Genomic DNA, 12,487 nt, shown 5'->3' with positions numbered 1-12,487 from the left:
TCTCAAGAGACTGTTGTCCTAGGAACACAGATTCCACCAGGCTGGAGCCACACTTAGAGATTTAGATGATCAGTCTTCACATGTCCATAATTGCAAGTGAAAGTGACTACTGGCAACTGCTGGGAGTCACACCTCCTTTCTAGCCAGAGTGAGGCAATAAAATAAGGGGTAGATCTTAAAAAAATACGCGATCGCGTACTTTTGTTCGCGCACCAGGCGCGAACAAAAGTACGCTGGATTTTATAAGATACGCTGTCAGGTTGCATTGCTTTAGTGCACCGCACAAGTACACGCTGTTTTCAGATTAAGAACTGACCGGATAATATTGAATTTATGTAGACGGCTTGCTCCTACCTGAAGGTCCCTGAAGAAGGAGTAAAAGACTCCGAAACACTATGGTGTCGGAGGAAACAGTTCAGGACTGTTTTGTCATCTCATTCTACGCGGATTCAAGATAAGTGCACACACTAGTAATTAAAATTGTACAGTGACTGTTCTACACTCTTTCAGCACCGTATGGTGCCAAACTAAGTGCACTTGCAACCTATGATTATACCAGCCCAGAGTATCATAGGCTTCATTAAATAAGCCACAAGCAAACTGAGGCTATTTATGTCGGTTGCTTTGCACAAAATCTTTTAAGAGTTCCTTCCACAGCTGAATTCTCATATTATGATTTGATTCTGATTTTCAACTGTATCTACGGGTTACAATTAACATCCTATACAGGGAGCAGAATTGATCCTCCTTCCTGTTTCAGGGGGATGTGAACAGATCCACGTCCAGGGTGCCCCAGAGACGGAAGATCCGATCTGCCACTGACTGGTTCAGGAACCACTCTTGGGGCTGGGAGGCGTGACTCAGCCCGTCCGCCACCACATTCTCTGTCCTGGCCAGATACATGGCTCGGAGCACCATACCCTGGGTAAGACCAAATCTGCACCGCCTCCTGACACAGGAGGAACAAACTCATATCTCCCTGCTTGTTGATGTATCACATTGCCACCTAGTTGTCAGTCTGGATCAGGACCACCTTGCTGGTTAGCCAATCTCTGAACGCCCAAAGGGCATACCTGACCGATGAAACTCCAGGAAGTTGATCTGATATTGAGTTTCCCAGGCGGACCACAGGCCCTGGGTGCGGAGGCTTTCAACATGGGTACCCCTCCCCAGGTTGGTAGCATCCGTGGTGAATACAATCTGGGCAGGGGGAGTTTGAAAAGTTACCCCCCTGCTCCAAATTGGAAAGACTCCCCCACCAAGAAAAGGAGTCCCGGAGAACAAGCATGTGGAGGTCCTGGGTGGCCTGCTGCCACTGAGACTGCAAGGTCCATTGAGCTCTGCGCATATATAAGCTATCAAAGGAAGTAACATGGATGGTCGCAGCCATGTATCCCAGAAGTCGCAACATGTAGCGAGCCAAAATCTGCCGGCTCTGTTGAACCACTTCCGCAATGGACATTAGCATGAGCACTCGATCACAAGGAAGCCCTGGCTTGAGCCGTGTTCAACAGGGCACCAATGAAGCTCAACTGAGGCGATGGTTTGAGATGGGACTTCGGGTAGTTGATGATAAACCCCAGGGAGTCCAACACCCGAATGGTCAAGCGCAAGGATCACACTGCCCCTGACTAGGTAGTGCTCTTGACCAGCCAGTCATCCAGGTAGGGAACCGTCTGCACTCCCAGCATGACCAGACACTTGGTAAAGACGCATGGGGCCGAGGCTAGTCCTGGACACAACCCATCAGTCCGAGGTAATGCTGGGCCAAAGGTCTGCGAAGAACTGCAGCCTGCCCCTGACTGGAGGCTGATGCTCCCTTGCAATCAGTCAAAACCCCATGGCAGGGTTTTGTCTGGGGGGTGGCTGAGGCCTAGGGGTCTGCTGCTGCCTGGGGCATCTCTTAGAGGTCCCCTGCTGCGATCTGGCCGAAGACGCAGAAGGATAGCATTTCCTCTGGTGATAGGGCCTCCCTGGGCCCTCCTGGGAGAATTTCTTGGCCGAGGATGACGGGTCCAACATACTGGCCAAGAGATGCTAGAGGATCTCACGATGATGTTCCTTCAACTGAGCCACAGCATGCCTTACTTTATCTCCAAAGAGCTTCTCGCCAGTACACAGCAGGTCCGCAAGCCTCTCCTGCACCTCCAGTTGGAGATCCAAGGCCCGAAGCCAATGCCCAAGGCCATTACCCTTGCCGCCATCTTGAAGACATCAGATGTGAAACGCACCTCATGCTTGCCGCATTCAAGACCCTGCTGAACAACGGAAAAGAAAGTGTCCTGCTGCTGTTGAGGCAGGCACTCGGCCATGTCTTGGACCTGTTTCCAGAAGTTACTAGAAAACTGCATTATGTATAGCTGGTAGGAGGTACACGGGCAATCAGCATAGAGCCCTGAAAAACCTTCCTTACTAGTGCATCCAATGCCCTGTGTTCCCACCCTGGAGGAGTGGAAGTGTGGGAGCGAGAACGCTTGGCCCTCTTGAGGGTGGACTCCAACACAACTGACTGGTGTGAGAGTTGACACTTCTCAAAACCCATAGAGTGCTGGACCAAGTATACCCCATCGGCCTTATTTACTGGAGCTACGGAAATGGGGGTGTTCCCAAATTCAGGAGCAACTCCTTGAATATCTCATGGACAGTAACAGCTATCACCTCCTTTGGGGCGTCCACAAACTGGAGGACCTCCAGCATTTTGTGTTTGGCATCCTCTTCCATCAGAAGCTGAAACAGAATGGCTTCTGCCATGGCCTGCACGAAACCAGCAAAGGTTAAGTCCTCAGGCAAGGATTGACGCCATTCCTCCAGAAGGGATAGGTCCGAGGGAAGGCCACCAGAATCATCGGAGGAAGAGTTATCATCCACCCAAGGGCCATCATCATTAAGATCACCCGGAGGCGCCCGAGGGGGGGGGGGCCTTCCCCAGGTCCCACGGCCTGGGCACAAAGGATCCCGAAGGACCCGGGACCAGACCAAGCAACACTCACCATGGAACTGGAGGCCTCAACGATGTCACCGGCATCGATGGGCCTTCCTCCTCGGAGGATACCACGATGGGAATGGCACCAAATGGAGGATGCAACAGTGGCCACTGGTGCATTGATGGCAGCCCGGGCACTGGCATCAGCTGCATGGGGAGAATGCCAAGAAGAGCACTGAGGTGCTCCAGCAGTGGCAGCAACATGGAGGGCGCATGCCCCGACACCGGTGGAGGAACCGATGGGACTGGTGGCTTGATGCCCTGCAGGGCTCAAACAACGGCAAATTGCACCCTGTGTTCCAGCTCCTCCTCGAAGGCCATCCCCGAGGGAAATCGGTGCCCAGCACCGGAATTGGTGGGGGAACGCCTTGGACCCCGGCATCGATGGAGAGAGCAGTATCTCCTCGCCGCAGGGTCGCTTCGGAAGCATCACAGCAGAAGTCGGTACCAATCCGAACCCGGTACCATGCAAGGATGGAGACCAGTGACGACGCTTCCGGGGTTTCCCACGGTGCTCAGCCCGGTCTTTCTCCAGAGCCAAGGAGGGACCCAGAAGTGCTCGAACGAGAGAAAACCGAAGATTGGTCTCCGGACGCCCTCTCCACAGGAGGCCCTGGTGGAGGGGTGGACACCGAGAGATCAGTGTCCACGGGTTTCCCCTCAGCCCTTAGGAGTCTATGCCCCCGATGCTGGGGTCAAGGGTTCAGACTTCTTGGAACCGAACAGCTTCTCCATTTTATCCAGGTGGGCACACCAGCCCTTGGAGGGTCATTTGGTCACAGGAAAGACACCCCCGAACGTCGTGCGATGCCCCCAGGCATAGGATACATACGTCATATGGATCCGTGAGGGACATAGTCAGGCTGCACTGGAGGCACCGACGAAAACCAGACTACACCATGAGGCAAAAAAGGCCAGCGAGCGGTCGATGATTGACGGATACCGAAGGACCCTGCTGCCGGGAACCGACCGCACTGAACGAGAAAAAAAAACTTACCTCACTGTGAGAGTAACTAGAGCCAGGAGAAAAGAAGAGGGACCCAGTGCAGGATAGTCAAAAAACGACCGTAGAACAGTTTTCCAGGAAAATCAATCACAAACTCCACAACCAAGAGATGATAGCTCTGCAGAAAAGAAGAGACTGAAGAGGGACTCTACGTGGACACATGGATAGTGGCATGCTGGGCTCCATCTGATGATGTCACCCACATGTGAGGACTACCATCCTGCTTGTCCTAGGAGAAATCTGATGTGTAAGGATTGGTCTAGCAGGAAGAAAAGGAAAGGAGTATTACTAGTTCACATAAAAAGAAAAAATACCCACCCCCACACAGGGAACCAATACAATGGAGCACAAAGATGAAACCCCTTATCATTGTATACTTTAGGGACCTTCATGTTCGTTTTTTGTTTTTTTTTTCCCGGGAATTTATTAGGGTTTATTTTCACAAGAACAAAAAGAGGAGAAAATCAGTAGGAAAAATGTTTATCACTTTTCCGGGAAAACATTGTATTTTATTTTTGGTGGACAGAAACCTCCCACTTTTCTATTCCCTCCCAATCCTCCTATATAACCTACTCTCAAATGAAAATTCAGGTGATCCTGATCCCTTTACAACTCTCCCCTACATTTCTCCTTTTTCTCCCACTCTTTCATTATCTCTTTCCATAAATCTCCTTCCCCTCCCCCAAGTATCCTCCAAAAAAAACCTCTCGCCTCCCCCCCCCCCATCTCTCACCCCTCACAGAATCTTCGTGTCTCTCTCACAAAATCTTCCTCCCCCCCCCCCCCCCCCCCAAACATGATTCCTTCTTATTGGCTGTGGCGACTCCAAGCTCCTTCTCCCTCCAGTTTCAGCAGCATGCTTATGTTCTCACATTCTGCAGTGCAGCCCTACTCTGAACTTCTGAGTCTGCGCTGAGCCAGAGAGGCAGGGATCCTGCTAGAAACTTCTTCTGGTGGGAGGCTGCTGCTCATCTGTGCTTGGGTGGGCGACTCTGAAGCCATGCTCTGGCAGATGCTTTGGTTTCAGCCCTACACCCTACGAAAGGGCTGGAACCAAAACATCCGCCAGAGCATGGCTTCAGAGTCACATAAAATTAGAGGGAAGATTAGTTTAAACTGATGTTCACCTTTGAAAAATCTAGGAATTTATGGGTGAAAATCAGTTTAAACGGAAAATGAAGGTCCCTATATACACTTCTGAAACCGTGCAAAGGTAGGTGTGTCACATGCATTAATAGGCCAAATGCCCTATTCACAGCACTCTTAGGGTAACCATTTCCCACACAGAGCAATGGATTGTCAAGCAGACATTAAATATTCAGTTCTATTGAGTTCCTCCAGTACTCAACTACTGTAAACACGATCATGGCAAGTTAAAGTATCATAGCACTATTTATCCACATAAAGTCAGGAACAAAGAGGGAAAAACTGCTGTGGAAGAAACGTTCTCCTTCCTCATCCAAGTGTGATTGTATCAGAAAGTAAGGGCTGTTTTACAATCCTGAGACCTTGGGGTAGGGAAGCATGGAAAGAGAACCCTTCTTAGTCAGCACTGGCATCTCCCTATCTTTGAGGGAGGTTATGTCCACATGCTGCCCAGAAGTGCAGCATGACTATTTATTTATCAACTTTTCTATACCATTATACAGAAAACCAAGTCTCTATCTCTACGGTTTACATATCAATAATATAAAACAATAAAAAATAAAAGATAGATTAGAATAAAAATTACATAAAACCATTCAATACAAATAAAATACAGCAAAAAATGTTATAAATTCATTACTTAAAAAGAGACAGTAAATGAAACAATAAAAGCGCAGTCATTATCATTAACTCTCAGTCTGATATTTAACCTGCGTCTTGTGAATTAATCCCATAAACTTGCTGAAAACACCAGGTCTTTAAGTCATTTTTAAATGTTCTCAGATTGGATTGAAGTCTCAAATTTTGTGGCAAAGCATTCCATAGTTTTGGTCCTGCGATTGATATCGCACGGTCTCTGACCTCGCTAAGATGTGTGGATCTAACCATAGGAATTGTAAGCAAGCCTTTGTTGGCAGATCTTAACTCACGTTGAGGTATGTGAAGTCTGATAGTCGAATTTAACCAATCGGGTTTTTTCACCGTATAGAATTTTGTGTATAATACATAACATTTATGCTTTATTCTAAATTCTACCGGAAACCAGTGAAGGCTTTGCAAGACTGGGGTAATGTGCTCTCTTCTTCTAGTGTTCGTTAAAACCCGGGCTGCGGCATTCTGTAATACCTGCAAAGGCTGAATAGTTGTTTTGGGGAGGCCTAACAAGGTGGAATTACAATAATCGATTCCTGTAAACAACATGACCTGGAGTACATTTCTAAAATTGTCACAAGAGAGTAGTGGCTTCAAACATTTTAGCATCCTTAGTTTGCAAAAGCCTTCATTAACTTTTTTTGTGATATGGGTCTTCAAATTTAACTCAAAATCTATGAATAGGCCTAAGTTCCTTGCTACTCTACTAGTTTAAAACTGATTTCATTATTCAGCATGATTACTTTCTGTTCAAGATTTACATTTTTTCTTTCCAAAACCATAAAACAGACTTATCCAAATTTAAAATTAGTTTCATTTGGACTAAAAGTTGACCAATTATTTTTAAATACATTGCGACACTTTTAAAAGTATCTTCTAAACTGTGTTCAATTGGAAATAAGATCTGAAAGTCATCAGCATACACAAAATAAATTAGACTAAGACCAGTTAAAAGATGACACAAGGGCAGCAAATAAATATTAAAAAGGATAGCTGAGAGGGCAGAACCCTGTGGCACTCCAGTCGCTAATTATACTTTGTCTGAGATACTGTCTTTAATTTTTACTGTAAGTGTCCTGTTGTCTAAAACTGATATGCATACATACTCACCAGCAGTTGACCAAGGGTGACTGTGTGCTGGTAAATGCATGCATACTTAGGGGAGAATCCTCAATCCCTTGGGAGAAGGGAAGCCTCATCTAGGTGCCTGTGACTGGAGGGAGAGGGAACCCTTTTGGATGGCAGATATACTGGGGGAAGCAACCCCACAAGGTTTTTGCCCCAAGAATTCAATGTGCTGTACTAGGTCGGAACTGTACCCTGACTCTTGGAGCACAAAGAGTCCCGCTCTATCTTTGCCCACAGCTGCAGACTACTGGCATAGGCCTAGGACTACTCCCCTTTTTATGATCAGACTTGATGTCAAGGAAAAGGGTGTGACTTCTGTTTTCAACTGCTGAGAAATGGACTGATGTAGCAGACCAAAAGGAAAAATTAGTTTTCATCCAACATGCTTTGAAGGAAGGCAAAATGACAAATGTTAAGAGTTTCAGACAAAATTTGATGCTGGGAAAATCCTCAAGCTCTAGGCAGGGTACATCATCCTGTTAGAGAACAAGTACTTTGCATAAAGCTGTTCTGTGAAGTTTCCTAACTTCAAAGAAGAGCTTTATGCACCATAGACATCCTTCAATATACAGCAGCAAGGAAAATTTGAAGAGAGCCGATAAACATAACATCAACTGATATCCATTTTGCTATTACAGCATGCACTAAATCATTCAACCCTTTAACTCAAACTGATTTGGTTACTTTACCTCTTAAAAAAAAAAAGTTTAAAAACATTTCTGTATATGCTTAAAACTTCATTTATAAAGAAACTACACTCAGAATCAACTATTTACAGCAAAAAGCTCCAATGAAGTCAATCAAAACAGCCACCTTTTAGAAGAGGAAAATGGTAATTTTTATTAAACTGGGAGAGTCACCAAGTTAAACCAAGAATAATTCAAATGCTGATCCCTTACAAACAAAATTCCTGCCTGTTTCAACTCTCTGAGGCTGTTTAGAGATAATAACTAGTGAAAATGCCAAGTTTTGCTAGAAGCTTAAATTTGTTAGATGGTAATTTAAGAAGTTAAATGCAGCATAACTGACAAAAAATCTTAAAGTATAGAAATTAGGGGACACTCTATGAGATCAGTACACAGCACATTCAAAACAAATCTGAGAAAATTATTTTTCACTCAACACATAATTAAGCTCTGGAATTCGTTGACAGCGGATATGTTTATGGTAGCTAGCATAACTGGGTTTAAAAAAGGTTTGGACAAATTCCTGGAGAAGTCCATAAACTGTTGACCAAGTAGACTTAAGCCATAATTTTCAAAGGGCCACACTTGCAAATACCAGTAATTATGTGTGTGGCCTCATGCTATGTGCATTTTCTAAAGAACCCAGCCATGCACGTAACCACAGATACGCACACAAGGGCTGGCCCCTGAAAAAGGGGTGGGCCGAAGGCCAGCTGGGACAGCGGCCATTAGCCACTGTTCCGGGGAAGCACGTGCTGGAGATTACTGCTGCACCAGTGAAGCAGTAAGTAATAAGATAAATTTTGAGAAAGATAGGTTAGGTTTAGGGGTGGGAAGGAGAGGGGAAGAGGGAGGAAGTTTAGGAAGGGAAGTTCCCTCCCAGTCCGCTCTTAATTGGAGTACACTGGGAAGGTACTGGGGAAGGCCCAATTGTGTCGCTGTGTGTATTTAACGAAAATTCACCTCCCCTGCGCATGCGGATTTTAAAATCCAGCATGCATGGTCATCAGATTTTATAACATACTGCGCCAGCGCGAGGATGTTATAAAATCAGCACATGGATGGCCATGCGCTTTTAAAATTGACCCCTTATGGAATAACTACATTTCACTGCACAATAGCAGCATGGGATCTATGGTTTAGGACCTTGCCGGGTACTTGTGACCTGGGTTGGCCACTGCTGGAACAGGATACTGGGCTTATATTTTTCCCCATGATATAAAAATGAAAAAATAAAAACATGATATACAGCTAACCAGGTCAGTGCTAACCCTGTCCATTCTAGGGTTGCCCCCTTCCCATGTCAAACCTAAGAGAGAAACCAGTTGTAGTTTTGTTCCATTGTATCTATTTAATTTATTGTACTTTCTTTCTTAATAATCAAAGCTGGGTACAAAACTAATCACAGTAAACAAGTAAATTATACTATACAAGTTCAGAGATGCAATGGAGCAAACCAGATCAGTCTGACAAGAACTAAATTAGTCTGTCAAGCTTGACCTTGGCTAGGAAACAACCCTAGTCTCAAGCCCTGGAGAACAAGGCACAGGACTGACAGCTGGAAAAAAAATCACTCATTTTTTTACATGGTGGCAGCATGTGCTAGTAATGTTATCTCTCAGGTCAACCGAAGAGGCTCATTCAGTCCTGGTTTTGCCTCACTGCATTCATGGATTTGCAATTTTGATTTTCCCATGGATTCCTCCTAATAATTGCATAATGGAGTAAAACCAGGAACTTGGTTGGTGGACCTAGAATAATAAGATAACGCTAGTAGGAGTAATAGGGGTCCTGACACCACGGAAGCTCTAGAGGGCAGCTGAAGCCAAGCTGCCGGAAGTACCCATGACCGCAGGGTAGCCTAACCCGACCGCTTCCAGCTTCCCTTGCGTTAACGTGTGAGCGCGGAGGGCGGCTCCACTCCCGGTACCTGGCACGCTGTTACAGGACGTCCCAGCCATACTCCGAGGACTCCTTCCCCGGCCTCTCCCTGCTGTCCTCCCTCACACCCTGCGCGCCGCCATCTTGGCAGGCAGGTTAAAGATGTGCTTCCGGTGACGCATTTCCGTTGCCCGCTGCGAAGGTTAGGAAGTGTACCGAGTAATGTAATTTTGCAGCCATATTGACCTGCTTTTTAAATTTATAGGCGGGATTTTTTCACTGTGCTACTGTCAACGAGCCACCGCTTTCTCCTTTCATGTTCCCACATTCAGCAACCGCGGCCACCGGAAAAAGAAAGGAAAAGCAGGCGCTGCAGACGTCAGTGCATGAACATCAATATGGAGACATCACAGGTTACCTGCGGGCCATAGCCTGCTATAAACCAAGCGCTACTTCCTGACCCCCACTAACTTTGTGCAGGCCCGTTAAAGATTGTCGTCCTATGTGCAATGCACAGCCGTCTTTCCTAAAGAACTTGAGGATGGTCAGCAATAATTAACCGTTTGTACTGCAGATGGAATTATTATTTTTTCATAACTATAAAGTGAATGTGCGCATTGCGCTGCCAGAACGCAGTTAGGGAGGAGGCGAGGTGAAGATAGAAGGCACGAGGTACTGGCGAGGGGATGCAGAAGATGCCGAGCGAATAGCAGGATCTGGAGTGCTTGGCCCGCTGTTTGGATCTTATGCTCTGACGTTGACGAAAAATTACTATTTCTCTGAATCTGATGGGCTGTTGGCGTGCGGTTGCCATGGGAATGCGAAGTGTGAGCATGCGTACTGTAGCTCTGAGCCCAGCGGCACTGTACCTAGCAAGATTTAGGTACTGACTGTCAGTGAAGCCGGTTTTACTGACTGAGCCCTCTAAGCAGGTGAATGCTGGAATTCAGTAATATTCTAGGGGGCTTTCTGGAATTAAAAAAGTTCTATGGATTCCAACGCTGAAGGTCTGCCCTTGCAATTGGAAGACAGAGTAATAATGGTACTGGAGTTTTGAAGGAAAAATAGATTTTACGGTCAGTTATAGCTTGCGTTTTGGGAATATGGAAAGCCTACTGTAAGCATAAGGAGAAATTTCTTAAAAATGTATTCATTTATTCACATTTTTTAATCACCACTCTCCAAAGCCCCAAGGCAAGAGTACATAATATAAAACTTAGAATACATTCCAATAAAATAATAAATCAAAAAGTATTAATCACTAATTCTAAGTGAAATGATTTATTTGGGATAGAGAAGGAAAGCTCAGTTCTTAAAACACAATATAAGATAGTTATGTCACAATATTTATGCATCTGAGTTCAGATCATGATTTCCGGAATTTTTTAACTGCATCAGTTTCAACTAAACTGCACAGTATTGTAATTGCCATATTAGTTCACATGAATGTGTAGAAAATAAAAGTCAAACAAATTATTGGTGATAGTCCTTGCCAGACTAGAGGACTGGATAGTGGAGGAGTGGCCTAGTGGTTAGAGCCATGGGCTATAAACCAGGGGACCAGGGTTCAATTCCTTGGGGAAGACACTTTACCTCTATTGCCTCAGGTACAAACTTAGGGAAATATCTACAGTACCTGAATGTAATCCACTTTGAAGTGCTGCAAAAAGTGGATTAAATAAATATGTTCAGATGAAATTTAATGTGGACAAGGGCAAAGTGATGTGTATATAGGGTTCCATATTAGGAGGCACCACCCAAGAAAAGCACATTTGTGTCACTGTGGACAACACATTTACGCTATAAATGCCTGCAGGGAAAAAAGGGATGGTGGTGCATTTTCACCTACCATGGTTGCGGCCGGGCTGCACACTTTTGCCCCAATAGCGCCACGAGAAAAGGTGGTGTTATTTCCCGCAGTACTGCCATAAACTTCCCCACACTCCTCCCATTCCTCTGATTTAAATTATACAACAGTGATGCAGCCGGTATCATGTGCATTAGGGCCTTATATCATGTGATAAGGCCCTAACGCACGCGATAACGGCACATCGCAGTGTACAGAATGACTGTTAAATCCTCAGTTCTGTGTATGGCAAGGGTCAAAAAAAGTAAAAAGGATGTTAGGAATTATTCAGAAAGGAAAGGAGAATAAAACTGAGATCATCATAATGCCTCTGTATCAGTTCCTAATGTGACCGCACCTTGAGTATTGTGTGCAGTTCTGGTCACCTCATTTCAAAAAAGATATAGCAGAACTAGAACAAGTACAGAGAAGGGTAGCAAAAATTATGAAGAAAGGCTGAACATGATTGGGCTCTTCAGCTCAGAGAGAAAATGACTAGAAAGGATATGATAACCAGTGGTTCCCAACCTGGGGTTTGCAAGGCCATCACAGAAGGAAGACAATCAAAGTGCAACTGCTGTTAAATAGAGCAGGCAGACCTCACCTCTGATGAGCTCTGCTCTAAGGCTCCTGTTGCCTGATCCCATGCCAAGGAGAGGAGGGAAGGGAGGAAGGGAAGAGTGCGACTGATTGCCACAGCAAGGAGTCTATAGCTGCACCAAGAAGAGGAGGGGAAGCCCACTACCACCAACACCTTCAACAGTTGCTGCTTCCACATGACCAGAGGTAGCAGCAAGCAGGGTAATAGCCCTGAGGAACATTTCTGACCACTGCTACATGTGCTCTGGCTGTCCTGCTGGCCTGACAGTGAGGGAGTAGTATGGCCATGGTAGGGGACGGAGGAAAGGAAGGCAGGAGGGATGATGCTATATTGGGATCCGCATTTAGAAGGATGTGGAGAAGAGGGTCACAAGAAGCAGACAGCAAGAGGGACAGCATAAGAGTGAAAGCACTTGGGAAGGACCTTAAGAGGGCAGGAGGGAGTGCTAAAAACTGGCACCTTATAAGGGTGCCTTAAATGTGCTATTGCAACTTATTTACAAAGTTATTTGTATTTATGACTGCTTTGAAAATGCTCTTATAACCTATTGTGCAGAGAT

The 12,487-nt window shown here is 45.6% G+C and overlaps 1 protein-coding gene across 2 annotated transcripts in view; it reads right to left on the bottom strand.

Moving 5' to 3' along the window:
- LOC115090787 (protoheme IX farnesyltransferase, mitochondrial) overlaps window positions 1–9,687 on the bottom strand; it is a 483,471-nt gene extending 473,784 nt beyond the window's left edge. Inside the window, exon 1 of one of the 2 annotated variants that reach the window (XM_029600293.1) lies at window positions 9,531–9,687. In XM_029600293.1, coding sequence (XP_029456153.1) covers window positions 9,531–9,561 — 31 coding nt within the window. In that variant the 5' untranslated portion in view covers window positions 9,562–9,687. The remainder of the gene's footprint in view (window positions 1–9,530) is intronic. The other variant, XM_029600292.1, reaches the window with a different exon arrangement.
- Window positions 9,688–12,487: the final 2,800 nt, after the last annotated feature.

This window comes from Rhinatrema bivittatum, chromosome 4 (genome assembly GCF_901001135.1).
Source record: "Rhinatrema bivittatum chromosome 4, aRhiBiv1.1, whole genome shotgun sequence".
Classification (NCBI taxonomy): domain Eukaryota; kingdom Metazoa; phylum Chordata; class Amphibia; order Gymnophiona; family Rhinatrematidae; genus Rhinatrema; species Rhinatrema bivittatum.
This window is presented reverse-complemented; position numbering and strand designations above follow the sequence as displayed.